Genomic DNA, 27,905 nt, shown 5'->3' with positions numbered 1-27,905 from the left:
TGATATGAGGACTGATATGACTTGGCTATAACTTTAAGGCTATAACTCAGTTGAGGACTGATATGACTTGGCTATAACTCAGTTGAGGACTGATATGACTTGGCTATAACTCAGTTGAGGACTGATATATAACTCACTGATATGACTTGGCTATAACTCAGTTGAGGACTGATATGACTTGGCTATTGAACTCAGTCAGTTGAGGACTGATATGACTTGGCTATAACTCAGTTGAGGACTGATATGACTTGGCTATAACTCAGTTGAGGACTGATATGACTTGGCTATAACTCAGTTGAGGACTGATATGACTTGGCTATAACTCAGTTGAGGACTGATATGACTTGGCTATAACTCAGTTGAGGACTGATATGACTTGGCTATAACTCAGTTGAGGACTGATATGACTTGGCTATAACTCAGTATGACTTGGCTATAACTCAGTTAAGGACTGATATGACTTGGCTATAACTCAGTTGAGGACTGATATGACTTGGCTATAACTCAGTTGAGGACTGATATGACTTGGCTATAACTCAGTTGAGGACTGATATGACTTGGCTATAACTCAGTTGAGGACTGATATGACTTGGCTATAACTCAGTTGAGGACTGATATGACTTGGTATATAACTCAGTTGAGGACTGATATGACTTGGCTATAACTCAGTTGAGGACTGATATGACTTGGCTATAACTCAGTTGAGGACTGATATGACTTGGCTATAACTCAGTTAAGGACTGATATGACTTGGCTATAACTCAGGACTGATATGACTTGATATCAGTTGACTTGGCTATAACTCTGATATGACTTGGCTATAACTCAGTTGAGGACTTGGCTATAACTCAGTTGAGGACTGATATGACTTGGCTATAACTCAGTTAGGACTGATATGACTTGGCTATAACTCAGTTGAGGACTGATATGACTTGGCTATAACTCAGTTGAGGACTGATATGACTTGGCTATAACTCAGTTGAGGACTGATATGACTTGGCTATAACTCAGTTGAGGACTGATATGACTTGGCTATAACTCAGTTGAGGACTGATATGACTTGGCTATAACTCAGTTGAGGACTGATATGACTTGGCTATAACTCAGTTGAGGACTGATATGACTTGCTATAACTCAGTTGAGGACTGATTCAGTTGAGGACTGATATGACTTAGCTATATATAAGGATCATAACTCAGTTAAGGACTGATATGACTTGGCTATAACTCAGTTGAGGACTGATATGACTTGACTATAACTCAGTTGAGGACTGATATGACTTGGCTATAACTCAGTTGAGGACTGACAGAACTTGGATATAACTGAAGAGATCTGGATGAGTCATTATTCTCCTCCAACAGCTGAGGCTCACGGAGTGACTGTGTATTGAACTGCTGTGCTGAGTGTGAATTACAATATATTCAGGTCAAATGCTTAAACTGAATCATATCTGAAAATGGCTAGTTCGCACCCCAAGGCCCATGTGCAGAGTGAGGATCCTGAGTCAGGATCCAGAGTTAGATCCAGAGTGAGGATCCCTGATTGTCAGTGGTTGTTATCCTGGTCCGCTCTTCAGTCACTATTGAGTAGCTGTACTATACAGCATTATATTTGTTTTATCAGGACAAGTGCATACCATATTTCAGTAGTCCTCAGACTTTGTAGTTTGTCCTGCAAGAACAACACAAATTGTTTACATGTAATGTTGGTTTTATTCAGTTTCTTGTTTGTAGTAAAATTGAAACAATGAGAACTGGTTCAGAATGATAGCCCTCAAAGTGGCTCAATTGTGTAGTTTCAGGCTACAAAGACTGGATATTGTGGCAAATGCAATTCTGTTTGTGAAGGTAGACCAAGTATTGCCTTACTGAACTAGATGACAACTGTTAGTCTATCATCATCATCATCATCATCATCATCATCATTATGTAGTGTATACACACCTGTGAAGTATTATCAGTGCCGTATTCTAGTTTAGTAGCAAACTAGTGGAAATAATGGTTTTTGTAATGAATATGGTTTCGTACTTCTGTTGCACATACAAACACACTTTGACGAGGTAAATACTTCTGTTGCACATACAAACACACTTTGACGGGGTAAATACTTCTGTTGCACATACAAACACACTTTGACGGGGTAAATACTTCTTCCACAAGTCTTTGGGTTAGGAATGAATTCCCCAAATATCTCAGATGTCTTTTAACTAGACAGAAATGCCTGGCACTAAAGAATTTATCGTGGCTTAAATGTTCTTTCATTTGAGATGTATAATTAAGCTGTTGGTAATTCTAGGATGTCAGCCTTAGACAGACTAACTACCCTAAATATCGGCCAGGGACAGCCTTAAACATGTTGAGCCCACTAAGTAGGATAATGACGGTGTTCAACCGAGCTACAGGGGATGTACACCGGGCTACTGGGGATGTACACCAGGCTACTGGGGATGTACACTGGGCTACTGGGGATGTACACCGGGCTACTGGGCTGCTGATCAGGAGAGTGTATGCGGATTACAAGGCTAAAACCTGACCAGCTGAGGATGATCATGAATGTAGACACCGGCAACAAACAGTAGATGTTATGTGTGTGTTTCATACTGAAATAAAACCATGATTTACTGTGACTGTTGGACAGGACATGAGGTTGTTGATGAGAGTTATTATGTATAACTCCTCCCTTCATCTTCTATCACGACGCATTGCCAACACAACACACTACAGGAATGTGGACATTCTGGAAGAAATTCTCTCTTCTGACTCATGCAATAATTGCTGAATTCATGTTACACTAACTTAATTTGGAGGTCGTTGTGACATTACGATTATTCTTTCCCTCATTGATTGTGGAGGAAATGCCGGGGGTGTGATACTAAACTTGATGGATTCTGTTATTCAGTGGACATGACCTACCCTTGATGATGGTTGGTCTGCAACATGTGAACAGGAGGTTTATTTCTTAGTGACAGTTTGAACATTGTATAGGTAGTATAGTATGTGTGTCACATTGTAGTTTAATATCCTACCTTACAAGGCTGGTGTCAGATGTGGGACCCATACACCTCCAGCTGTTGTGGAGGTAAAGACTGCCGTCTGGACAGATGTAGGGGATAGATTCATGTACACTGAAATATTCATAGATGCCCCCAGCTGGCATGTTCTAAACACGAACTTATCTGTTGAACAAAGTCTCTAATTATGCCTTGCTTGATCCGCCAGCTTTTAGAAAATGGGACAACAGGACCATAGCGTACAAACACGATATATTACTTGTTTACCATTATATTACTTGTTTACCATTCCATGACATCTTTCCAGGAACAAGAAAATTCTGCACTAACCTTTGGCCAACAAAAATATTTTGCTTCCAGAATGATATATAATCCTATTTTTAATTTGAAGTACACTGTGATAAAGTGAGACAAAGTGGATACGAGACAGTATTCATCCCAAACAGAGCCTCATTATATTCTGATGTGTTGTGGTGGCAATACTAAGAGTAAGCAACCTGTACAGGACCTCAGTAGTTTTTGAAAGATGTGTGGTGGTGTAAACACGAGACATATAAACCCAAACAGGGCCTTACTGCTTCTTTATAGATACGTCATGATGTGTACAATGACAATATAGTACCCAAACAGGGCCCAGTAGTAAAATCAAAACAAATTTCCATTATTATCTTGTGATGTGAACACAAGGCAATATACAACCCAAACGGGACCTCACTTCTGATGAATGAGATGTGATCGATGCCGACAACTGATGTAACTACCAGCGTCCAGACAAACGGTCAGACTCAAAGGGAAAGTGGGCTCACTGACCAATCTTATTACTTGGGATTTACGTTGAGTGATGTTAAAGGGCACTTGATGACTTACTTCCCCAAATATTAGGGAAATGCTTGCCTGCATGGAACTATGGCTGCATGTATGAAACATGGATGTTTACTTAAACTGTGGCAGTAATTACCTTACTGGAAATACACAAATAATGATGTTTAGGGTAATGCATTCAGTGTGTCTTCATGTTATTTCAGATAGTTTTACTTTTTAAAATCTGCATTATGTTTTGAAATTTGTCGTTAAGGGGTTTTGGAAGATATTAGCATGGTATTCTCCTGAATTCCATATGAAAGCAGTAGTGTGTGGACTGTGAGATGTACAACATCGTCTCAGCTGTGCATCAGAATGATGCTATTAAGTAGCCTTCAGAGAAGCAGTATTGATTAAGTAATGTACAAGTTAATTTGTAATTAGAAGCCGCCCCTGCAATGAGTTTAGTCACACTCAGTATGAAGAGATAATCAATTACGTTGATCGAGCAGCACAACATGACGTCCGACGACCACTAACAGTAGCCACTGGGAGATGTCATTTGTATTAAAGGGGCATTTGCCTTTGAATTTAGTCTGGCATATTCAAACTATAGCCGTTTGTGCGGTGATAAAGCCAGTGTCTTCAAGGAAGATTGTACCTACTGCTCATAACACGACAGATACTGTGTATCTTTTCCTGTTTCAGTGTAATGTGGTGTATGTTTCACACTTAAGTACATTTAGGCCTGCTTCTCTCATGTTGGATCTGATTATATTAGAACGTAGCTGGGAATTTGCAATGCTTACAGGTTTTAATCTTGAAGTTTGAATTTGAAAATCCAAACGGTTTGCCCTGTGACATATATACATAGTCGAGCACCGTTGTGATGAACTCTGATAACTCGATATCTCGGTTGTCTCGATATAACATCTCAGTCCCGGCAAAATCCTTCATAATTTATCATTATTCAAGCTCTTTTAACTCAATACGGATGTCTTGATATTTTGGATATCTCGATATAATTTCATGGTCCCAACAAGCAAAATTACCCTTTTAACTGGATATTTGCAAAGAAACTCGATATTCACCTACCTTTCATGGCAAGTATCCCTCTGAACTGACGTTGTTTCCACACGTTTACACACGGTGCGGCATGAATCAAATGGATGCGGTAGTGTAAACTAATTAGGGCTAAGTTAGTTAAAGGTGTCACTTGTTTGTTATTTAATTAAGTTTAATTAAGAAGGAATTATTTAGGAAGTACTCACTGTTACGACTAAACACTACTGATAACGGATTATAGTTTCGAATCAAAACATACTGAGATTCCAATGAGGGTTTTGTGTAATCACGTGACTAGCATGTGATTGTTGAGTTGTTTCTAAATTCTTTTCTTTTCTTTCGGACATAGTGATATGTGATGATATGCCCTGTTCGGATGTCTCGAAGTTCGGATAACTCAATATTTTTGCTTGGTCCCATGAATATCGAGACAACGGTGCTGGACTGTATATAGGATTTATGTGACATATGTTTTAGTTGTATATATATGACCATATGTTAGGTTATGAGGTGTCGGTAGGTTCTTCAGTTACAGCAGATAAGTATTGATAGTAAGTACTTGTGTTGGCAGCTGGACGTGAATCGCCCCTTGGATGAACAAGGACCCTTCGATGCCATCCTACACAAGTTGGCGGACCTGCAGGCGCACGCTGATGCTGGATACGTCACAGAGCAGCAGCAGCTGGCCAATGTCAAGGTGAGACACGTAGTGGGTCATACACCAGGTCACATGATCACATGCATGTTGTGTGCCATCAGTCACTGGCTTGTCTGGTCCAGGTATTTACAGATAAAGTAGCAGTGATATGGCTTGAATGTTGCTGACTGTGCAAAACTTTCTCACCTAATTTACCATCCAGGGATTCTTACTTATTCCTCTATTTTTGTGTATGTACATGCTTCACACATGTTGCTGATGTCAGCATTTTTAAATATCCAGGTATATGTATTCTGGTTGTCAACTAACTAGTTCCTCACCATCGTATTTAATGAGTTGTCAGGTACAGACTGTTGAGTATAGTATGGAGTGAGGTCATGTATCAGAGGTAGTACTGGGTGCAGTGTTATTAGTGTTGGAAAGCTGCCTCTTGTCGACAAACTGGGCCCTATTGCACCAAGCATTCGTAGCACTAAGGTGATCGTTACTGCTATATTTGAACACAGACAGTCATAGATCTACCATCACTTTATGGAACTCAGTATACAGTGAAACCGCCTATGTAAAGACCGCTTAACTAAACAGACCTGATAAGTAAACACTTTGCTTTGGTCCCGGCAAATTTCTTCATTAATTATCACTATTAGAGTCTGGTTAACTAAACTCGGATAAGTAAACAATACTGCTTAATACTTACTTAACAAAAGAGACTGGATAACTAAATTAGCGATCACCACATAATCCGACATGAGGGGCAGTCGTGTCAGTCTCCAGTCAAACAAACATCCTACTTACAGCTTGCTGGCGTCAAGCAGTTGACAATACACTGACAACTGGAGGCCAGCCCTGATAAGTTGTTCATTGTTACATATGTATACATATACATGCATATGGTTGTCATTTGCAGGTTTTGATGAGTTTGGATAAGTAAAATACCTGATAAGTAAACAATTTTGGCGAGTCCCATGAAAGTTTACTTATCAGGTTTCCACTGTAAATGCTGAATAACTTACGTGGCAATATTAGCTGAACATTTGTACTGTCATGTTACTGTCTGCAAGATGGCCGTTCATTGTGTACCAAGAGTTTACGTCTAAGATATTCAGCTGATTCATCTGCAAAGACAGTGAACACACGTCATGAAAATACAGGCTGGATACTTATATTTTGTCAAGGGTCCACTTTTTACCATCATGTAAGTAGATATTCCTGTTAGCTGGAAACATTCACACTCGCGAAGATCCAGGTGTGTAGATCGATGCTCATTATGTTGACAGCTGGATTGTCTGATCTAGACTCAATTATTTACAAACTTCCACCATTTAGCTGGCATATTGCTCAGTGCTGTGTGAAACAAACAAAAACAGAAACAAAATATAGCTGCGAGCAGCGATGTAGGGCTCCTTGGATTTACTTCTTTGGAGCCTTTTGCATCTCTTACATATCTCATGAATGTAAGAGAGGTATTCGTTAATATGAATCATATCACTGCTAGTCAAATGCTCTTCGACTGGAAGTACTGGGAGGTCATTCAGTTTCGAGAAACTCATCACAAAACCTATTTTCGTACATTAAATAATATCACTTAGGTATCATGAATATCAAAACAGAAGAACCCTTTGTTCAAACAGTCAGAGAAACAGAAAATTTTGTGGCCTGAACTAAATAATTTGAAAGGTTCACTGTGACTGACATTATGTGAATGTAAATGTACGTCACATGTAGCTGACAAGTCGTGATTCACATTTAACGGTCAGTCAACACAACTCATGTGTCATTTTACCGAAAGAATGACATCCTCGTGCTCTTTATTATGGTGCATTGCCTACTGATAGAGGTACCTGGCGAGGTTTAGTGCGGATTTTTTCTGCACTGTTGGTAGACACCATTTCCATCTAAATATCAACAGCAACCAAATAGACATATCGACCACGAAGCACTCGTGCTCTGTATTTCTGTAGCGTTTATCAATATCCATAACGCTGTTCCTCTCACGCTGACACAAAGCGAACATGTGGTTTTACAGCAACTAAGGTACTCCAGTAGGGGTATACTTTCGTGGCGTGGACATCCTAAGTCGGTGTAAAAACAAAGTCAAGAAAAATGTGTCCACTTTGGGTTACTTTAGCTAATTAACCCTAGACAATAGACAAAACAAAATAAAAATAAAGAAAAGAAAATAAACAACAAGATACCAAGTGCATTTTATGTTTTATCGTTGTTACTTGAATTCGTAAAAGCGGTTAGTTTCAGTTATATAATTCTGTAATGGATTTTATAAGATTTTCATTGTCTAAAGGAGATAAATCGTCCATTGCCGTGAGCGGTATTTGCATTCTTACATAGCTTTTACGCTGAAGCAACACACTTCTCGTCATTGTCAATTGAAATTAACATAGCCTCCCCATATCTGCCCGTGGACCCACGCTTGCAGTGGTAGTTTCTTTATAGGACATTTCATGAGAGGAATATTACTCCGACAAAGAGTCGCCAAGGCATCCCATGCACATGTTCATATGTAAATATAGATGTAGATGTTGTGACTGCATACTTACCTATTAGTTTTCCATAACTATCCATGCTGACACGGTGAATAAACGCGGTACAACCTGCTTGGCGTGTGTGGGGAGTCGATAAAAACAGCTTGAGTTCCTCGTGTTTGAAGGAGCAGACATAATCGTCCTCGCGCTTTCCTACAGACTGTCGCATGCTTTGCAAGCGGCCATAATCGTCCCGCGCTTTTCTTCAGACTGTCGCAGGTTTCCGCATCACGGGTAACCTGCTGTATAGTTAATGTGGGAGAAACCTATGACACATTCGGTAATATAAACCTTGGCTGTCGGTGATATAAAGTACTGCAATATAGCTTGAATATTGCTGACTGCAGCGTAAAACTAAACTCAATCAGTCAGTCACACTCCACTCTCCGCAAGTGAACTTGTGATTACACAGCAGTTAAGGTATTTCAGTAGTTTTGTATCAGTATCCATTACACTGTTACACTCGGGCTGTTGCAACTGAATTTGTGAATCGAGAGCAGGTATATATACTGGAAATACACGCAAATAACCGCGATACAGGTCACCTATGAAGTTTTAAAATCCATGCAAACAGCACCGAATTGTTACCATAAAGCGTATTACTCTTCGGGCATTGTAAAGCCGGCGCCTGGTCGGTGTTGAACGATTTTACTAGCGTTTACTTCAGCTAGACCAGAGTTACCCCCCTTAGACCACAGCTACAACTTTTACCATGACCCGGAACGCTCACTCATTGACAGTCTTTAAAGCTGCCTAAAGCCATACCTTTTCCAAAAGATTGAATTACTATGAAGATATAACACCTCTACTGCATTGTATATTAATTCTGCCTAGCGCTATGGGATTTTTGGCACATAACAGATCTTCTTACTATTAATAACATTGGTATTAGGTCTGTGCCAACATTACATTGTTATACTCTTGGTCTGCATTAAATGCTGTTACATGTAGATGACAAGTCATGATTCACATTTAATTGTTTGTAAACACAACTATTGTGCCACAATGAAGGTGGTCATATATCATAGCATATAGTGTTCTCTAAAAATACTCAATTCATTTATGAATGAATGAATGAATGAATGTTCTTTATTTCCACCAATGGTTTGGAGAGACATACGTTCAGTTATGTATATATTTTTAGAGCATAACGCACATATTTGTGAAAAAATGGAAAGTTTAATTTAACACCAGCTTGGCCGCCAGCTCTCGTCATTTTCAATTGAAATTGGCATCGTCTCCCATATCTGCACGTGAACCACGCTTTGCAGTGGTAGTCTTTTTATAGGACATCATGAGGGGGAAATTAAGCCGGCAAAGTGTCGCCAAGGCTTCCCATGCACATGTTGATATGTAGATATAGATGTAGATGTTATGACTGCATACTTACCTATTACTTTTCAAGTGCTATCCATGCTGACCGCGGTGAATAAACGCGTGCACAACTTGTCTCGCGTCTGTGTAGAATCGATAACAAACAGTGCGCGTTTTGAAGGAGCCGGCTATAATCGTCCCTTGCGCTTTTCTTCAGACTGTCGCATGCTTTCCACGGGTAATCTGCCGTGCCGTAAATGTGTGAAAAACTTATGACACTTTCGGCAATGTATCCCTGGGCCGTCGGTGATATAAAGAAGTCCCTATTTCATTAAATCTCTCCAAACTTTGGAGTTTTGAGTGTAAGTATAATTTATGATGACTGGTACGTTCTTGGAAGCCTTTTTGCGTGATGCTTAGCGTGTTCTGCCTGGAGTTGTGGGTCAGTTTGTTTGGTACTCTTTTTCTTTCATTTGGGGCTCGTCTCAAATAGTTTTTTTTTCTTTAGCTCCCATACGTTGTATTCCACACGGATAATGTTGAACAGATATTTTGATCAGCCTTAAGCTTGAAAGCCAGTGACTTTTGACATTGGACCAAGAACAGAAAATGTTTAACAACCAAAGGCCACTTCAGAACAAAGCGTTTAAACTGTTGCATGTGCTAAGTTTAGTTTGGCACAACATGGCAAAGAAGCCCGTGAAAGTTTTGAAGACAACTTTTGCCCAAAAGTAGCGTCAATATGGCGGACCATCATATAAACATAGGCACATTTGACGATGCTACTGTGTAGGAACATGCATAGACACAAAGTATGCAACGTTTGAAAGCCGTAGCCCTTGTAGTTTCAGTGGAGCACATTTTGGGAGGAAAGTAGTCAGCATTTTGCTTAAAAACATCAACAAAACTTCAATCCAACATAGCGTCCAAACGGTGCATTTTAGCGACTTGAGCCATCCAGGCAAAATTGTAGCCATTTTGATTACGCATCTGCTCCAGAACTTTGGCAAACATTGGAGCATTAGTTTTGGAGATATTTGCATTTGCATTTGAAATTTTTGAATTAATTTTCAATTATCTGCCCTTTGCTATTGGGCCTACAGCCTAGAGATTTTAAAGCGCGATATGTATCCCTCGGTGGGCATCTGGGTGAATTTTTTCAAGGCATTCTGTCCAGCGGTGCTCTCTGTAGGTCTGGTACAAAATACGGCGGAAGAATAAATAATAATAATAAAAACATTAACGACTACAATAGGTCTCCTGCCTAAAGGCAAAGGAGCCCTAATAATAAAAACACGAACGATTACAATAGGTCTCCTGCCTAAAGGCAAAGGAGCCCTAATTAAAAATCGTTATTTTTGAGTTGACCCCGGAACTTGATAGAATGTCGAAAATGCTTTCTAATGGTCAAGGTCACCAAGGTCACGGGGGTCAAGGTCATTTGACTGGTCCATCACAAAACAAAAACACGTTTTTTGGCGAGCTAAGACGCCGTTGTTATTACCTGTAGGGTGAAAGGAATTAGTGTTTCTGCTTTGCCCAGACCCGATGTATCATATGCGCTGGTCAGATTTAGTGACAAATATGTCCGCCTACTGTCCGCATGTCTGTCCGTCAAAATACTGTATAGTTAATATCTCCGGAACTGTGAAACGCACAGTGTTGAGATTTTGCACACAGCATTCCCTTGACTGTGCCTAACGATGCTGTAAAAATCAAGTCATTTGAATTTCAACTGTTGTTGCTATGGCAACCTGATAAATGAAAAACTTCAATCCAAGATGGCGGCCAAATGGCTAGAGATATCGCTCTGGGATAACCAGACAAAAATGATCGGAATTCATGACCAAGTCACAGACCAAATATGGAAGCGATTGGGGCAATAGTGGTGGAGTTATATGCTGTTTTGTGCCGTTTGGACACATAATGCATTTGTGCAATTTTAATGCCATATGGCCGACAAATCGATCAAACTTTGATATGCATGTAAGAAATCGAAATGTTAAGCATCTTATGTTGATGCATACTGCCAAGTTTTACCGCCTTCTGTGCAGAACTTGAGCAACTATGCTGTTTATAATGTAGTATCATCAGAATCTGATCGAAATCCAATATGGCCAGCCAAAGCAATACACATTTTGACATACACCCAAGAACAAAAATGTTCAACACACTTAGTTACTACGTGCGGCCAGATTCTAGCTGCATAGTTGAAATAGTTATGACGCTTCGCGATTTTGAAAATACATTTTAGTACAAAGTAAACAACAGAAGCAAACATCTAGATATCCGTAACTAATAAAGATATCGCGAACATAGCTTATGGGCATTAATATTTGAGGTATATATTGTATATCTGCACATTTACAGCGTTCTGCAGTTCATACATTCAGAGTTATGGATTGCTAAAAAATGCCTACCCAACAAAATCTTCACATTTCCGATAAACATCTTCAATCCAATATGGCGCGCATCATGTGTCTTTGACATAGGACCAAGAACAGAAAATGTTCAACAACCAAAGGCAACTTCAGAACAAGCCGCGTTTAAAGTGTTGTATGTGGTAAGTTTCGTTTGGCACAAAATAGCAAAGTAGCCCGTGAAAGTTGTTGAAGACAACTTTTGCCCAAAAGTAGCGTCAATATGGCGCCATCATATAAACATAGGCACATTTGACGATGCTACTGTGTAGAAACATGCATAGACACAAAGTATGCAACGTTTGAAACCCGTGAGCCCTTGTGTAGTTTTAGTGCAGCACATTTTGGGAGGTATGCAGTCAGCATTCTGCTGAAAAACATCACCAAAAACTTCAATTCAACATAGCCAAACGGGTGCATTTTAGCTTACTTTGAGCCGTCCAGGCTGTAAATTGTAGGCATTTTGATTAAGATCTGCTCAAGAACTTTGGCACACATTGGAGCATTAGTTACGAGAGATATTTGCATTTGAAATTGAAATTTTTGAATTAATTTTGAATTATCTGCCCTTTGCTATTGGGCCTACAGCCTAGAGATTTTAAAGCGCGATATCTACACCTTGGTGGGCATCTGGGTGATTTTTGTCAAGGCATTCTGTCCAGCGGTGCTCTCTGTAGCTCTGTTACAAAATACGGCGGAAGAATAAATAATAATAATAATAATAATAATAATAAAAACACGAACGATTACAATAGGTCTCCTGCCTAAAGGCAAAGGAGCCCTAATAAACATTCAGGTAGAATGTGAGCTATTGTTGACAATTTGATTGTTTATCAAGACAATTAATTCCTGTTTACAGAGACATGTTTATCCAAGTGTGTGTTTACTACACCAGGCAGTTTGTGCGATGATGTGACAATATTTGTAAAGTAAGGTTAGTCCTGGGAAGACCCCTTACTGAGAATCTCCGCTGTAGACATTAGTGTTGTCTGGGACCAGTTGGCTTGTCACAGACATGGTGGTTATCTGATGAGACATGCTGTTGGAGATAATGCATGGCAGTTACACAGTGGCGCAGACAATACATCATTTCTTCAGTCATGCATACTGGGTGTGCATGATTTGTTCAAACAGGTTTGGGTTGTGCAGATTTGCTGAAATAGAAAAATTCACATTAAATTTCTTTCCAATGGAAAAATGATAAAAATCAATATCTATTTGTGACAGTCAATACTTGTCAGTTGATGAGTGGGTGGTGATTTAGCTGTAGTTACCTGTCTCCTGTAATACCTCCCGAACCTTGTGCAAATACAGACGTTTTATGAGGTCCATACCTCATTTTATGGGTCAGAGAAAAACAGTATTATGTTGGTTTCTTGGATCCAGAAATGCATGTGTTTGGTCAATAGTGTGTATTTGTTTCAGTATATCATACACCAGAAATGAAGACATCTGTTCAGGATTTTTAATGAACAAACAAAATAGCTTGTGCTATTGTATGCACTGCTGTTTCCTGATCACTGCTATAGAAGTTACAACTAGGTATATTGAACTGTTACTTGTACTTACATACTTGGGTGGGGGTTCTGGGATTGGCAGTCTCTCACAAAGAGATAAATGTCACCATCACAATAAGTATAGACTCTAGTGGCCTGGATGTTATAGCAGGTGTTGTTACTGATAGTAGCTGCCATTTAGTTCTGAGTGAAACAAGTGTAGGTTTGGATGGGTTCTGATTTGTGGTCAGTCACTGGCATGAGATATGGTGTTGTGCTCTATCTAGGACATGAACAGTTTTCTCGCTTAACAAGGGTCTTGTCAACATTTGTATATGTTGTCGAGGGTCTCACTTGTGTACTCAGGGTTGCCTCGAAGCCTGTAGAACTCCATGTCCCTGGCCACTGCATTGTAGAACACCCTGTCCTTGGCCACTGAATTGTAAGATACCCTGTCCCTGGCCACTGCATTGTAAAACACCCTGTCCTTGGCCACTGCATTGTAGAACAGCCTGTCCCTGGCCACTGTATTGTAAAACACCCTGTCATTGGCCACTGCATTGTAGAACACCCAGTCCCTGGCCACTGCATTGTAGAACACCCTGTCCCTGGCCACTACATTGTAGAACACCCTCTCCCTGGCCACTGTATTGTAGAACACCCTGTCCCTGGCCACTGCATTGTAGAACACCCTGTCCCTGGCCACTGCATTGTAGAACACCCAGTCCCTGGCCACTACATTGTAGAACACCCTGTCCCTGGTCACTGCATTGTAGAACACCCAGTCCCTGGCCACTGCATTGTAGAACACCCAGTCCCTGGCCACTGCATTGTAGAACACCCTGTCCCTGGCCACTGCATTGTAAAACACCCAGTCCCTGGCCACTGCATTGTAGAACACCCTGTCCCTGGCCACTGCATTGTAGAACACCCTGTCCCTGGCCACTGCATTGTAGAACACCCTGTCCCTGGCCACTGCATTGTAGAACACCCTGTCCCTGGCCACTGCATTGTAGAACACCCAGTCCCTGGCCACTACATTGTAAAACACCCTGTCCTTGGCCACTGCATTGTAGAACACCCTGTCCTTGGCCACTGCATTGTAGAACACCCAGTCCCTGGCCACTACATTGTAAAACACCCAGTCCCTGGCCACTGCATTGTAGAACACCCAGTCCCTGGCCACTACATTGTAGAACACCCTCTCCCTGGCCACTGTATTGTAGAACACCCTGTCCCTGGCCACTGCATTGTAGAACACCCAGTCCCTGGCCACTGCATTGTAGAACACCCAGTCCCTGGCCACTGCATTGTAGAACACCCTGTCCCTGGTCACTGCATTGTAGAACACCCAGTCCCTGGCCACTGCATTGTAGAACACCCTGTCCCTGGTCACTGCATTGTAGAACACCCAGTCCCTGGCCACTGCATTGTAAAACACCCAGTCCCTGGCCACTGCATTGTAGAACACCCAGTCCCTGGCCACTGCATTGTAGAACACCCTGTCCCTGGTCACTGCATTGTAGAACACCCTGTCCCTGGCCACTGCATTGTAGAACACCCTGTCCCTGGCCTGCATTTGTAGAACACCCCTGTCACTGCCATTGCATTGTAGAACACCCAGTCCCTGGCCACTGCATTGTAAAACACCCTGTCCTTGGCCACTGCATTGTAGAACACCCAGTCCCTGGCCACTACATTGTAGAACACCCTGTCCTTGGCCACTGCATTGTAGAACACCCTGTCCCTGGCCACTGCATTGTAGAACACCCTGTCATTGGCCACTACATTGTAAAACACCCAGTCCCTGGCCACTGCATTGTAGAACACCCAGTCCCTGGCCACTACATTGTAAAACACCCAGTCCCTGGCCACTGCATTGTAGAACACCCTGTCCCTGGCCACTACATTGTAGAACACCCAGTCCCTGGCCACTGCATTGTAGAACACCCTGTCCCTGGCCACTGCATTGTAGAACACCCTGTCCCTGGTCACTGCATTGTAGAACACCCAGTCCCTGGTCACTGCATTGTAGAACACCCAGTCCCTGGCCACTACATTGTAAAACACCCTGTCCCTGGCCACTGCATTGTAGAACACCCTGTCCCTGGTCACTGCATTGTAGAACACCCTTTCCTTGGGTGTTTCCTTGAGGAAGCATGTTTCAGGCCTTTGTGTACTTTGGTGCATGAACCTCCAGTATGAGGTGTACCCACTTCCTGCTGTTTCTGGATTTCCTCCCGGCTGATGACCCACATCCTTCTGTATAAACCTGCAGCCTGTCATAGTGTCTTGCTGTCTCATGGTGACCACATCCTCCTGTATAAACCTGCAGCCTGTCATAGCGTCTTGCTGTCTCATAGTGACCTTGACCTGCAGGCCTGTTCATCTGTTGTTGATTATGATGGGGAAAATTCATGATTGTTTTACATGAAAGTTTCATGGCATGATTAGAAACCTGCAACCTCGCATATGATGTTTGTCAATGTGACCCTTTGTCTACCAGCCACCATACAGCTGATGGCAGGACGTTCATTGAGGCCTTCACTTGTTGGCACGCAGCACATGATCTCTCTTGCTGCTGTCATCAAAGTATTTATGTATTACCATTGTTTCTATACTACTTTATATTGATATTTCTTGAATTGAAATGTTTTATGAGCTAAAACAATTTGTGTTGATCTTGGTTAAAAATCTAAACTCTTATAATTGAAAAAAGGACTATTCCTTCTTCCTTGTATTTACGTTTTGTTTATTATCATTATTTCAACTTACAATTATGAATCAGCTGTGGTTACATCCACATCCTCGGTTTGTTGAAACACGGTCAGTGGGCAACCATTCCCTACACCAGCTGGCTGTCATGGATGACCCCACTGTTTTAGACAAAATCCTATTAACATTGAATTAAACATTTAAAACATTACCATGCAGTTTTACCATAGGATCACATCATGAAGTGACAGTACATGGCATCAACACTCGCCTGTTTTCCTGGTCTAATTTTCTTATAAGATAGTGATGGACCTCAACTTGCTCGGGTCAATGCTATTCTTTTGTGGTTGCCGCTTGTGTGGCAGTATATCCAACAAATTTTGGAAAATGCAGTATTCCTGCTGTATGATAGTAGCTTGTGAACAGTCAGGTCTGGACCAGACAATCCAGTGACTGATATCATGAGCACCTACCAGGTCTGACCAACCAATCAACTTGGTCCCCACTTACGCCCAATTTATGACCTATTCTAATGAGGCCATCGTGTCTTGTTCAAATCATGATTTTGACACTAGCTGTTTATTAACAAGTAGTTTGAAAATTTGAGATCAATTCCTCGGACAAGAACGTTGTCAGTACCAGTCAGTTGATGTAGACAGCCATTGATCTGGTAGTTCATTACAGACCACAACACCAGGTACGGAATACTTCAAACAAGTGTATCTCAAATGATCCCACAATGAAGGCTAACTAGTGATGGCTGACTACCCATCTGCATCTCTCGTGTCATGTGACATCCCAGAATTCAATGCACACAGAACTGTGAAACCAAAAACTGAACACTCACGATCAGTCGAGATGCCACCATGATCAATAGTTGGAATAGATTAAAATTACTCCCCTTAAGATATATGTTATTTTTTCACACATTATTTACATTCATAAATTATCACAGAAAGCAGATAGTTAATGCACCAATGACATAAAGCAGTCTTGAGAAACACAATGCTGAAGACTGAGAGCCATGACTTCAATTCACAAAGTGTTAATGTATCCATTTCTGTGATGCAAATCTCTGGCTGTTAGGTTAAAACAATCCAATCTTTTTGTTTTTATCCTTACGAGTGCAGACTGGGAGCTAATTACATATACACCGAGATTTCAGAACTCAAAACACCACATAGTCTTCCTGGAATAGAGCTAACTGATGTCACATGGTGAAGTTTATCAATGTATGGAGCTTAGACCATGTCTTTCACTCATGTCAGAACTAAACAAACATGACAAAACCTAACACCCACCTTATTGGTGTGGCCTTATGGTATTTGTTTTCTTGTATCATGTGTTATATTCATGATTACACTTTCTCAGTGAAGTACAGATTCACGCTAGCTATTCTCGAAACGTTCGTAGCCCTACGAACTTCTTAAGCCGATTCTTAACACATTGGCTACGATCAAAGTGAAGAATTCTTAGGGCTACGAACGTTTCGAGAATAAGGGCCCTGGTACTTTCCTTTGTTGAATCCCATTTGGGATTTCGAACCCACACTCTCAGAGTTAAGCACAACAAATATGATGGATGTTGATGACAGTTCTCTGACTATGTTGTTGTTAGTTAGATTTGAATGAAGCTGAGTTACCACATGATTCCGGTGTTGTTAATATGGGTGTGAGTTGTTGCTTGTTGTTGGTAGTGATTAGTGGTGTTTGTTTCAGGATTACATCAACAGCCACCCGGAATGCATCGTGATCGACCCACTGCCGAGTATGGTGAACCTGCTGGACCGCTACAACCAGTACAAGATGGTCCAGGAGAGCTCTCTGTTCCAGCAAGGTGAACCTTACACTCACACAGACAGGCCAAAATTCTGGTTTGGGATAATAGCCCCCACCACTGCAAAATAATTTTTTGTGCCATCTTTTGTTTTGTATGTCTTTCAGTCAGTAATTATGCGTTTTAAAAATAATAAATAAATAAAATAAAAAGAACTAAAATGTTTTGAACTACCAGCCTGAAACGAGTATTTGTGTGGATGACATAAAGGAGTAAAATAAGTGGTGGACAACCTGCATCTGTCAAGGTTTTCCACATTAAACTGACCTGCCATGACTAACTGTATAGTCAAATAAACCGTTATTCTTTTCACTTGTTTCTGTGGGAACAGAAAGCTTCAGTTTTCGTTGTATTGTTTCAGACTCTGATGTGTTCATGCCAACATTTGTCGAGTTGACCTCGAGTGACCTTGACACCAACCGCAGGAAGCTGGCAGAGGCCCAAGTCACATACCCTATTGGTTGGTCTTCCTTGAAGTTACTATCTTCCCATATCTTGTAATTATAACCTCTGAATAGATAGTTACAAGTCCGTGTTGTGACACAAGGATATAAAAACAAAACAACACACCCACTGTTTGTTTCCCTGTGGGGTTTATGGGGCAGAGTAGAACTCCAGTACTCTGTGCTTGTCTCCCTGTGGGGATTATCGGGCAGAGTATCTCACACTTGTAATCAGAAATAGCTAAATGTGTGAAGTCATTCCCTTTGGTTTGTTTGTGGCTGTGCACACACACTGGGGCACATTGCCTGGAATGCTGGGCTGTAGATGCACACAGCCTGGGGCACATTGCCTGGAATGCTGGGCTGTAGTTGCACACAGCCTGGGGCACATTGCCTGGAATGCTGGGCTGTAGATGCACACAGCCTGGGGCACATTGCCTGGAATGCTTGGCTGTAGATGCACACAGCCTGGGGCACATTGCCTGGAATGCTGGGCTGTGGTTCCACACACAGCCTGGGGCACATTGCCTGGAATGCTGGGCTGTAGATGCACACAGCCTGGGGCACATTGCCTGGAATGCTGGGCTGTGGTTCCACACACAGCCTGGGGCACATTGCCTGGAATGCTGGGCTGTAGATGCACACAGACTGGGGCACATTGCCTGAAATGCTGGGCTGTAGATGCACACAGCCTGGGGCACATTGCCTGGAATGCTGGGCTGTAGATGCACACAGCCTGGGGCACATTGCCTGGAATGCTGGGCTGTAGATGCACACAGCCTGGGGCACATTGCCTGGAATGCTGGGCTGTGGATGCACACAGCCTGGGGCTGGGCTGTAGATGCACACAGCCTGGAATGCTGGGCTGTGGATGCACACACAGCCTGGGGCACATTGCCTGGAATGCTGCCTGGATGCATGCTGGGCTGTAGATGCACACAGCCTGGGGCACATTGCCTGGAATGCTGGGCTGTAGATGCACACAGCCTGGGGCATTGCCTGGAATGCTGGGCTGTAGATGCACACAGCCTGGGGCACATTGCCTGGAATGCTGGGCTGTAGATGCACACAGCCTGGGGCACATTGCCTGGAATGCTGGGCTGTAGATGCACACAGCCTGGGGCACATTGCCTGGAATGCTGGGCTGTAGATGCACACAGCCTGGGGCACATTGCCTGGAATGCTGGGCTGTAGATGCACACAGCCTGGGGCACATTGCCTGGAATGCTGGGCTGTAGATGCACACAGCCTGGGGCACATTGCCTGGAATGCTGGGCTGTAGATGCACACAGCCTGGGGCACATTGCCTGGAATGCTGGGCTGTAGATGCACACAGCCTGGGGCACATTGCCTGGAATGCTGGGCTGTAGATGCACACAGCCTGGGGCACATTGCCTGGAATGCTGGGCTGTAGATGCACACAGCCTGGGGCACATTGCCTGGAATGCTGGGCTGTAGATGCACACAGCCTGGGGCACATGCCTGGGGCACATTGCCTGGAACAGCCTGCTTGCCTGGAATGCTGGGCTGTAGATGCACACAGCCTGGGGCACATTGCCTGGAATGCTGGGCTGTAGATGCACACAGACTGGGGCACATTGCCTGGCTGGGCTGTGCACACACACATTGCCTGGGGCACATGCCTGGAATGCTGGGCTGTAGATGCACACAGCCTGGGGCACATTGCCTGGAATGCTGGGCTGTGGTTGCACACAGCCTGGGGCACATTGCCTGGAATGCTGGGCTGTAGATGCACACAGCCTGGGGCACAGACTGGGGCACATTGCCTGGAATGCTGGGCTGTGGTTGCACACAGCCTGGGGCACATTGCCTGGAATGCTGGGCTGTAGATGCACAGACTGGGGCACATTGCCTGGAATGCTGGGCTGTAGATGCACACAGCCTGGGGCACATTGCCTGGAATGCTGGGCTGTAGATGCACACAGCCTGGGGCACATTGCCTGGAATGCTGGGCTGTAGATGCACACAGCCTGGGGCACATTGCCTGGAATGCTGGGCTGTAGATGCACACAGCCTGGGGCACATTGCCTGGAATGCTGGGCTGTAGTTCCACACACAGACTGGGGCACATTGCCTGGAATGCTGGGCTGTAGATGCACACAGCCTGGGGCACATTGCCTGGAATGCTGGGCTGTAGATGCACACAGCCTGGGGCACATTGCCTGGAATGCTGGGCTGTAGATGCACACAGCCTGGGGCACATTGCCTGGAATGCTGGGCTGTGGTTGCACATGACTGGATTGCCAGACTGTCAATTACAGATTTTTCTATCCTTGGCTTGATTGTTTCCAGGTTGCAGTGACAAAATACAGTGGAAATTTATATAAACTTTTTGTTGTATATAACGTCCATTGTGATCTCATTGTCAGTTGTTGTAACATGTGGGCAGTAGAAGCAGGCATTGGTCTGGGTGGCAAACCCGCTGTATCAGTGTAGCAAGAAAGTCAGGTCCTTTGAAGAAAACACTAGGCACTTGGTAGGGGTTTTGTCAGCACAAATTGATCTTTGTCTAACACTGGTTTCTTTACTTTCAGTGTGTAAGCCAAGCATTGCTCATGGCTCCAAGCTGTCACACAAGGTATGTTGCCATGGCAATCTCACACAGGACTGAGAGCTAGCAGTAGATCTAGAGTTGTGTTCAAGGAACTGTAACTCCAGTTAAACCAGAAATTTACTGTTAGGATTTAACTCAGAGATCAAACCCTAAAATATATTCTAAAGTATTTACACTGTAAGAAAGATGTCTTACTTCAGCAAGTGTATTCAAATGGAAATTGTAGCGATTTCTGGGTAAAAAGTAAAGCTGTTATTTTCTTTGCTTGATCAGTGTGAGGAATTTGCTAGTACATTTAAGAGATCAAACTTGTTAACATTATTTAGAATTAGCTGTGTGATGGATTGGATATAACCAATACAGTTTGGGACCAAACCACTTAAAGACAACCCTGGTTAAAAACCACACTACACCCTGATTAAAACCCACACTACACCCTGATTAAAAATCCATGCTACAGATCCACACTACACCCACTGATTTAAAACCAAACTACACCCTGATTCAAAATCGCACTACAATCAGATTAAAAAACCACTACACCTGACCCATGATTAAAAAACCAAGCTTACACCCCCTGATTCAAAATCGCCACTACAATCAGATTAAAAACCACACTACACCCTGATTAAAACCATGCTACACCCTGATTCAAAACCACGCTACACCCTGATTCAAAATCGCCACTACAATCCTGATTCAAAACCACACACTACACCCTGATTCAAAACCACACTACACCCTGATTCAAAACCACACTACACCCTGATTCAAAACCACACTACACCCTGATTCAAAACCACACTACACCCTGATTCAAAACCACACTACACCTGATTCCACGCTACACCCTGATTCAAAATCACACTACAACCCTGATTCAAAACCACACTACACCCTGATTCAAAACCACACTACACCCTGATTCAAAACCACACTACACCCTGATTCAAAACCACACTACACCCTGATTCAAAACCACACTACACCCTGATTCAAAACCACACTACACCCTGATTCAAAACCACACTACACCCTGATTCAAAACCACACTACACCCTGATTCAAAACCACACTACACCCTGATTCAAAACCGATTCACTAAAACCACACCCCCTGATTCAAAACCACACTACACCCTGATTCAAAGCCACACTAAAACCACACTATGCCCTGATTCAAAACCACACTACACCCTGATTCAAAAACCACACTACACCCTGATTCAAAACCACACTACACCCTGATTCAAAACCACACTATGACCCTGATTCAAAACCACACTACACCCTGATTCAAAACCACACTACACCCTGATTCAAAACCACACTACACCCTGATTCAAAACCACACTATGACCCTGATTCAAAACCACACTATACCCTGATTCACCACACTATTCAAAACCACACTACACCCTGATTCAAAACCACACTGATTCAAACCACTGATTTCAAAACCATTCACTACACCCTGATTCAAAAACCACACTACACCCACCTGATTCAAAACCACACTACACCCTGATTCAAAACCACACTACACCTGATTCAAAACCACATTCAAAACCACACTACACCCTGATTCAAATCACACACACCCTGATTCAAAACCACACTACACCCTGATTCAAAACCACACTACACCCTGATTCAAAACACTACACCCTGATTCAAAACCACACTATACCCAGATGATTCAAAACCACACTACTCTGATTCAAAACCACACTGATTCAAAACCACACTACACCCTGATTCAAAACCACACTACACCCTGATTCAAAACCACACTACACCCTGATTCAAAACCACACTATGACATTAGAAACCACTACACCCTGATTCAAAACCACACTACACCCTGATTCAAAACCACACTACGCCCTGATTCAAAACCACTACTGATTCAAAACCACTGATTCAAAACCACACTACACCCTGACAAAACCACACTACACCCTGATTCAAAACCACTACTGATTCAAAACCACACTGACCAGATTTAGAAACCACACTAATTCAAAACCACACTACATTCAAAACCACACTGATTCAAAACCACACTACACCCTGATTCAAAACCACCACATTCAAAACCACACTACACCCACACTGATTCAAAACCACACTATGACCATTCAAAACCACACTATGACCGGATTAGAAACGACACTACACCCTGATTCAAAACCACACTTACGACCCAGATTCAAAACCACACTACGACCAGATTCAAAACCACACTATGACCGGATTCAAAACCACACTATGACCGGATTAGAAACGACACTACACCCTGATTCAAAACCATACTATGACCGGATTAAAAACCACACTACACCCTGATTCAAAACCACACTACGCCCTGATTCAAAACCACACTACACCCTGATTCAAAACCACACTATGACCGGATTCAAAACCACACTACACCCTGATTCAAAACCACACTACACCACTTTCAAAACCACACTACACCCTGATTCAAAACCACACTACACCAGATTCAAAACCACACTATGACCCACACTATGACGGATTCAAAACCACACTACACCCTGATTCAAAACCACACACTACACCCTGATTCAAAACCACACTTCAAAACCACACTTCACCCTGATTCAAAACCACACTTCAAAACCATACACAAAACCACACTGATTCAAAACCACACTATGACCTGATTCAAAACCACACTATACGACCGGATTCAAAACCACACTACACCCTGATTCAAAACCACACTACACCCTGATTCAAAACCACACTACACCCTGATTCAAAACCACACTACAACCAGATTCAAAACCACACTACGACCAGATTCAAAACCACACTATGACCGGATTCAAAACCACACTATGACCGGATTAGAAACGACACTACACCCTGATTCAAAACCATACTATGACCGGATTAAAAACCACACTTCACCTTGATTCAAAACCACACCTGATTAAGTAAAATAGTAGTATACACAGTGGCAGCCCTCCCTCTTACCACAGACTGAGAGGCTCAGGGCCTAGTGCCCAGTTGTTCAGGGCACCACAGTTAACTATGCATTCCTGCTTCCTTTGGGCACCAATATAACTTAGTGAATCTTTGTTTAGTTCAGTAAGCTTCCTTGTAACCAGCTGTATATCCCAGGCTGAAATACACATGATGCTGGTATGTATGAAGGTGAAGATGATCAACATGAGTGGAGTCACTATGTGTTTCCTTCAATGACTTTGTGTCTCTTCCTCCAGATGGCGATAGTGTTCACGGAGGCTGGTCTGTCCGACCTCGTGTTTCCATGTGTAGCTCAGTCTTTTATCAACCACAATGCACTGCTCTTCAAGATATACGCTGTCGGGGACAAGTACTATATCGCGGAGAGGCCGTCACTGAAGAACTTCTATGCTGGAGGTATGAAAACAAGTCTTGTCATGTCTAGAAAGAAATCTATACTACTCACACTTTGCTAAGGATCACAAAAATTCACATCTTTACTTAATCGTAGATTCATAATTTGAAATTGTATCCATTTAAAACTGGATAAATAATAATATTGTAACCCCTCTTTAGGAAAACAGTCACAAATGATACATAAGTAGCCATATAAATGGTTTTCATGGCACCAATCAACCATTTTGCAAATCATGGAACGAGTCAAGTACACAACACCTGTCAATAGCAGGTATGGGATCCACAAGTGACATACTGAAACTTGGATCCATGCTTACAATAGGCTTAGATATTTAAACCAAATTTGACCCCACATCATTTCTGTTGAATCCATGATTTGATCCTTAGCAAAGTGTGAATAGTATATTTGAATGTTTTCATATTTGGGGACCACCCTATTTGTCTAAAGCAGAGATGCAGTGCAAATTTGATAATTTTGGTAAAAATTTGAACAATGTTTGGTTCAATTTTTTGAAAGAGTTATGTTAATTTACATATTTTGAACATAAAAAACTGTTTAATGTTTTAGTAAGATTCAGAGTTGCCAGTTCTTGTAAAACTCTGAGGTGCCATGTTTGTCAGGGTCGCTGACTTACCTGAAATCGTATTTATTTCAGATCACAAGACAATCTTCTTCGATACCCACAACGTGTCAAAGCGAGGCTGCTCCCACTATCTCACAATAGTAAGTAGTTAGCAGTCTCAACTGAAGGGCTAGCAGGGGTGTGGTGGGTTACTAGGAGACTGTAAAGTGTTGACGGCAAGCCAGGTGAAGGTGCCACAAATTGTTCAGCAGAGGATTGTTGAAAAGTCTTAACCAGTGTGGCGATTCCATGTGAGAAAAGGGCCCATCGCCCCAATTCTTGTCACTAGAGGTGATGTCAACGGGATCAAGTGTGCAGGGTTGGGATCATGCTTTTGGTCACTGGTTTGCTTGGTCCTGACTGTGAAGTAAAACAACATTCATTCATGCACTTAGTGTTGCCTTGTTTTCCTTGTTAGATAGTTTCATGTTCACTGTTTGCAGCCTTTACAGGCTTTTGTTGCTAAATAGGAAAGTTGTGGTTAACAATTATGTATATTATTTGGAGGCAGTGGGGTAGCCTTGTGGTTAAAGCGTTTGCTCTTTGTCGAAGACCCGGGTTCGATTCCCCACCTGGGTACAATGTGTGGAACCCATTTCTGATATAGATAGTGATATTGCTGGAATATTGCTAAAGGCAACATAAAACTCACTCACTCACTCTATATTATTTTTTAAAGCTAGACAAGGCAGACATGGAGAGGTCTCCCCTCGAGCCGGATAAAGAGAAGCTGTGTGACCTTGGCAGTAAGATACGGCAGGTGTTCGACCATGACCTGTTCGGTGTGGACGTTATAATGGACAGCAGCACGCAGAGATACGCAATCATCGACATCAACTCATTCCCAGGTAGTCCTAAAACCTGAATCAATCCACCGACCCGTGAAGGTCTGGGTTAGAATCTTGATCTTCAGTAGCCCATGCTTGTCGTAAGAGGCGACTAACGGGATCGGGTGGTTAGGCTTGCTGACTTGGTTGACACATGTCATCGGTTCTCAGTTGCGCAGATCGATGCTCATGCTGTTGATCACTGGATTGTCTGGTCCAAACTCGATTATTTACAGACCGCCGCCATATAGCTGGAATATTGCTGAGTGCGGCATAAAACTAAACTCACTCACTCACTCACTCACTGTATCAAACCATCTGTCATAGTCATAATTATTTAAGTGTAGTTTGTCTTTAGACCAGGAAAAGATGTCATCGTTAAGCATCAGATTAAGCCACACTATTTCAGTTTTTACATCCTACCTATGTATAACAATTGACTGTAATAGTTTTTTTTTGTATTTATGGAGTTAAAAGCATAAAAACTTATGTGCAAACTTTCGGACATCTTTTATGTTTATACTTACTTCTACTTGCAAAACACTGAGGTGAGTTTTCGACTGGTTCCCTGGTTAGTGATCAAGGTTTGTGTTTCCTCCAGGCTATGATGAGGTGGACGACTTCCCTAGTGTCCTCCTCCAGTACTTGACGGAGAGACTCGACGCCAAACCTGCTTCTATCACGCCAGATTCAAATGGGGACCAACGCTTGACAGGCGACCTTGACTGTGATTCGTCTTCCAGAAAGAGGCTCAAACCCGACCTTGAAGCTAAAACAGAACCAAGTGAAAGAGTCAATGGAGAAGATACGTTGAATCATATAAAGACGTTTGAATCCATTAATGGTATCCATCCATTTTCAAGTTCTCTGTTTCGAGGAAAGGAGAGCTCAGTGTGTTCAAATCGGCAGCTAAGTGACGAGTTTAACAGACACACTAACGGCCACCATTGACGAAGGGCTTGGTAAGGGGAGACAACTTTGTTCCCACCTGGATATTAAGGGTGAAGAGTATCAACAATGACCAAATTGCATGTCCAGAACATGTCTTGACTCCAGTGCAATGTCTGAGCCCTGAATTATACTGCTACATTCTCTGTTCAACTATGTTCTCATAGGTCTTTACAAATTTTACTGTTTACAGAATGGCTACATAATTCTTAAATACTGTGATTATTTATATATTTCGGTGATTGGATATTTTAGATATTTTAATGTTTTAAATGATTGAGGATTACATCTTAAGTTGATTAAATATCAGTTTTAAATATCAAAAATGCTCTTTTATTCATTCACATTTTTCATTCAGCAAACTTTTATGGGGTATCCTAGCAACCTGTTGTTATTTAACCTGGCCGATTAAGCCTGTATGAACAGCATTATGGCAGGAAGGAGACGAAGGGGTAAGGCAGACATGGGCAGAAAGTGGTCCTATTGTTATATTAATCAGTTCACATATTGCAGTATTAAGCTCTTTAAAGGATTATTCTAATCTAATGTAGTCCGATGTCATATTGTAAATAGTTTATGCTGCATCTCAGACGATCCGTATCACGTGATCTCGAGCTACGTCATATAAGAGTGATGTCTTTGTGTAGTATGGTATAGGGGATAGTGGGCTGGAAAGTCTTTGTTCATAGTGATTTGGTCAAACCTCCACAAATGTGAAGCACATTCTAAAAATTTGTAAATCTTATAATCATTGTGTATCATTGAAAACCTTGACCTTGCTCTGTCCATGATGACCTTGAGAAATTCAGAACACCCATTTGAGCCCTGCTTCACACAGAAGCCCATGTAGTGTCCCCTTGGGGAAGTGACTGTTCACTTGTCAGTTAATGGGTACCAGATAGGATGAGACTGTGATGTGACTGTTAATATAGTTTCTGTGAGCTTGGATTGTATACTCCCCAGGAAGCTGAGAAAACAATAATCAAGCACATACTGATCCATTGACAGGAGTAATGATAATGTAGTCTTTCAAACATTGCATAGGAACTTATGTGCAGACTGTTATTATTACTAAGCTACACACTCCACTCCATGATTGAAGGAACCACCAGCTTGAACGGTACGGTACATTCATAGCGATTACATTGTTCAGTGTGGGCAATAAGTGTTTGAAACAGCCATATGTTTATTTATATGGGGAGCAAATTATGAACTTGTGGC

The 27,905-nt window shown here is 42.3% G+C and overlaps 1 protein-coding gene across 1 annotated transcript in view; it reads left to right on the top strand.

The window, feature by feature from the left end:
- Positions 1 to 27,294, top strand: part of LOC124279382 (inositol-tetrakisphosphate 1-kinase-like) — a 44,910-nt gene extending 17,616 nt beyond the window's left edge. Inside the window, exons 3-10 of the mRNA XM_046715201.1 lie at positions 5,448 to 5,573; positions 17,738 to 17,855; positions 18,217 to 18,315; positions 20,854 to 20,897; positions 24,127 to 24,286; positions 24,943 to 25,010; positions 25,589 to 25,757; positions 26,338 to 27,294. Of these exons, the coding sequence (XP_046571157.1) occupies positions 5,448 to 5,573; positions 17,738 to 17,855; positions 18,217 to 18,315; positions 20,854 to 20,897; positions 24,127 to 24,286; positions 24,943 to 25,010; positions 25,589 to 25,757; positions 26,338 to 26,687 (1,134 nt within the window). The 3' untranslated portion in view covers positions 26,688 to 27,294. The remainder of the gene's footprint in view (positions 1 to 5,447; positions 5,574 to 17,737; positions 17,856 to 18,216; positions 18,316 to 20,853; positions 20,898 to 24,126; positions 24,287 to 24,942; positions 25,011 to 25,588; positions 25,758 to 26,337) is intronic.
- The last annotated feature ends 611 nt before the right edge of the window (positions 27,295 to 27,905 follow it).

This window comes from Haliotis rubra, unplaced genomic scaffold (assembly GCF_003918875.1).
Source record: "Haliotis rubra isolate DU_JTF1 unplaced genomic scaffold, ASM391887v1 Scf25, whole genome shotgun sequence".
Classification (NCBI taxonomy): domain Eukaryota; kingdom Metazoa; phylum Mollusca; class Gastropoda; order Lepetellida; family Haliotidae; genus Haliotis; species Haliotis rubra.
The sequence above is the reverse complement of the archived record's forward strand: the minus strand, read 5'-3'. Positions and strand labels throughout refer to the sequence as shown.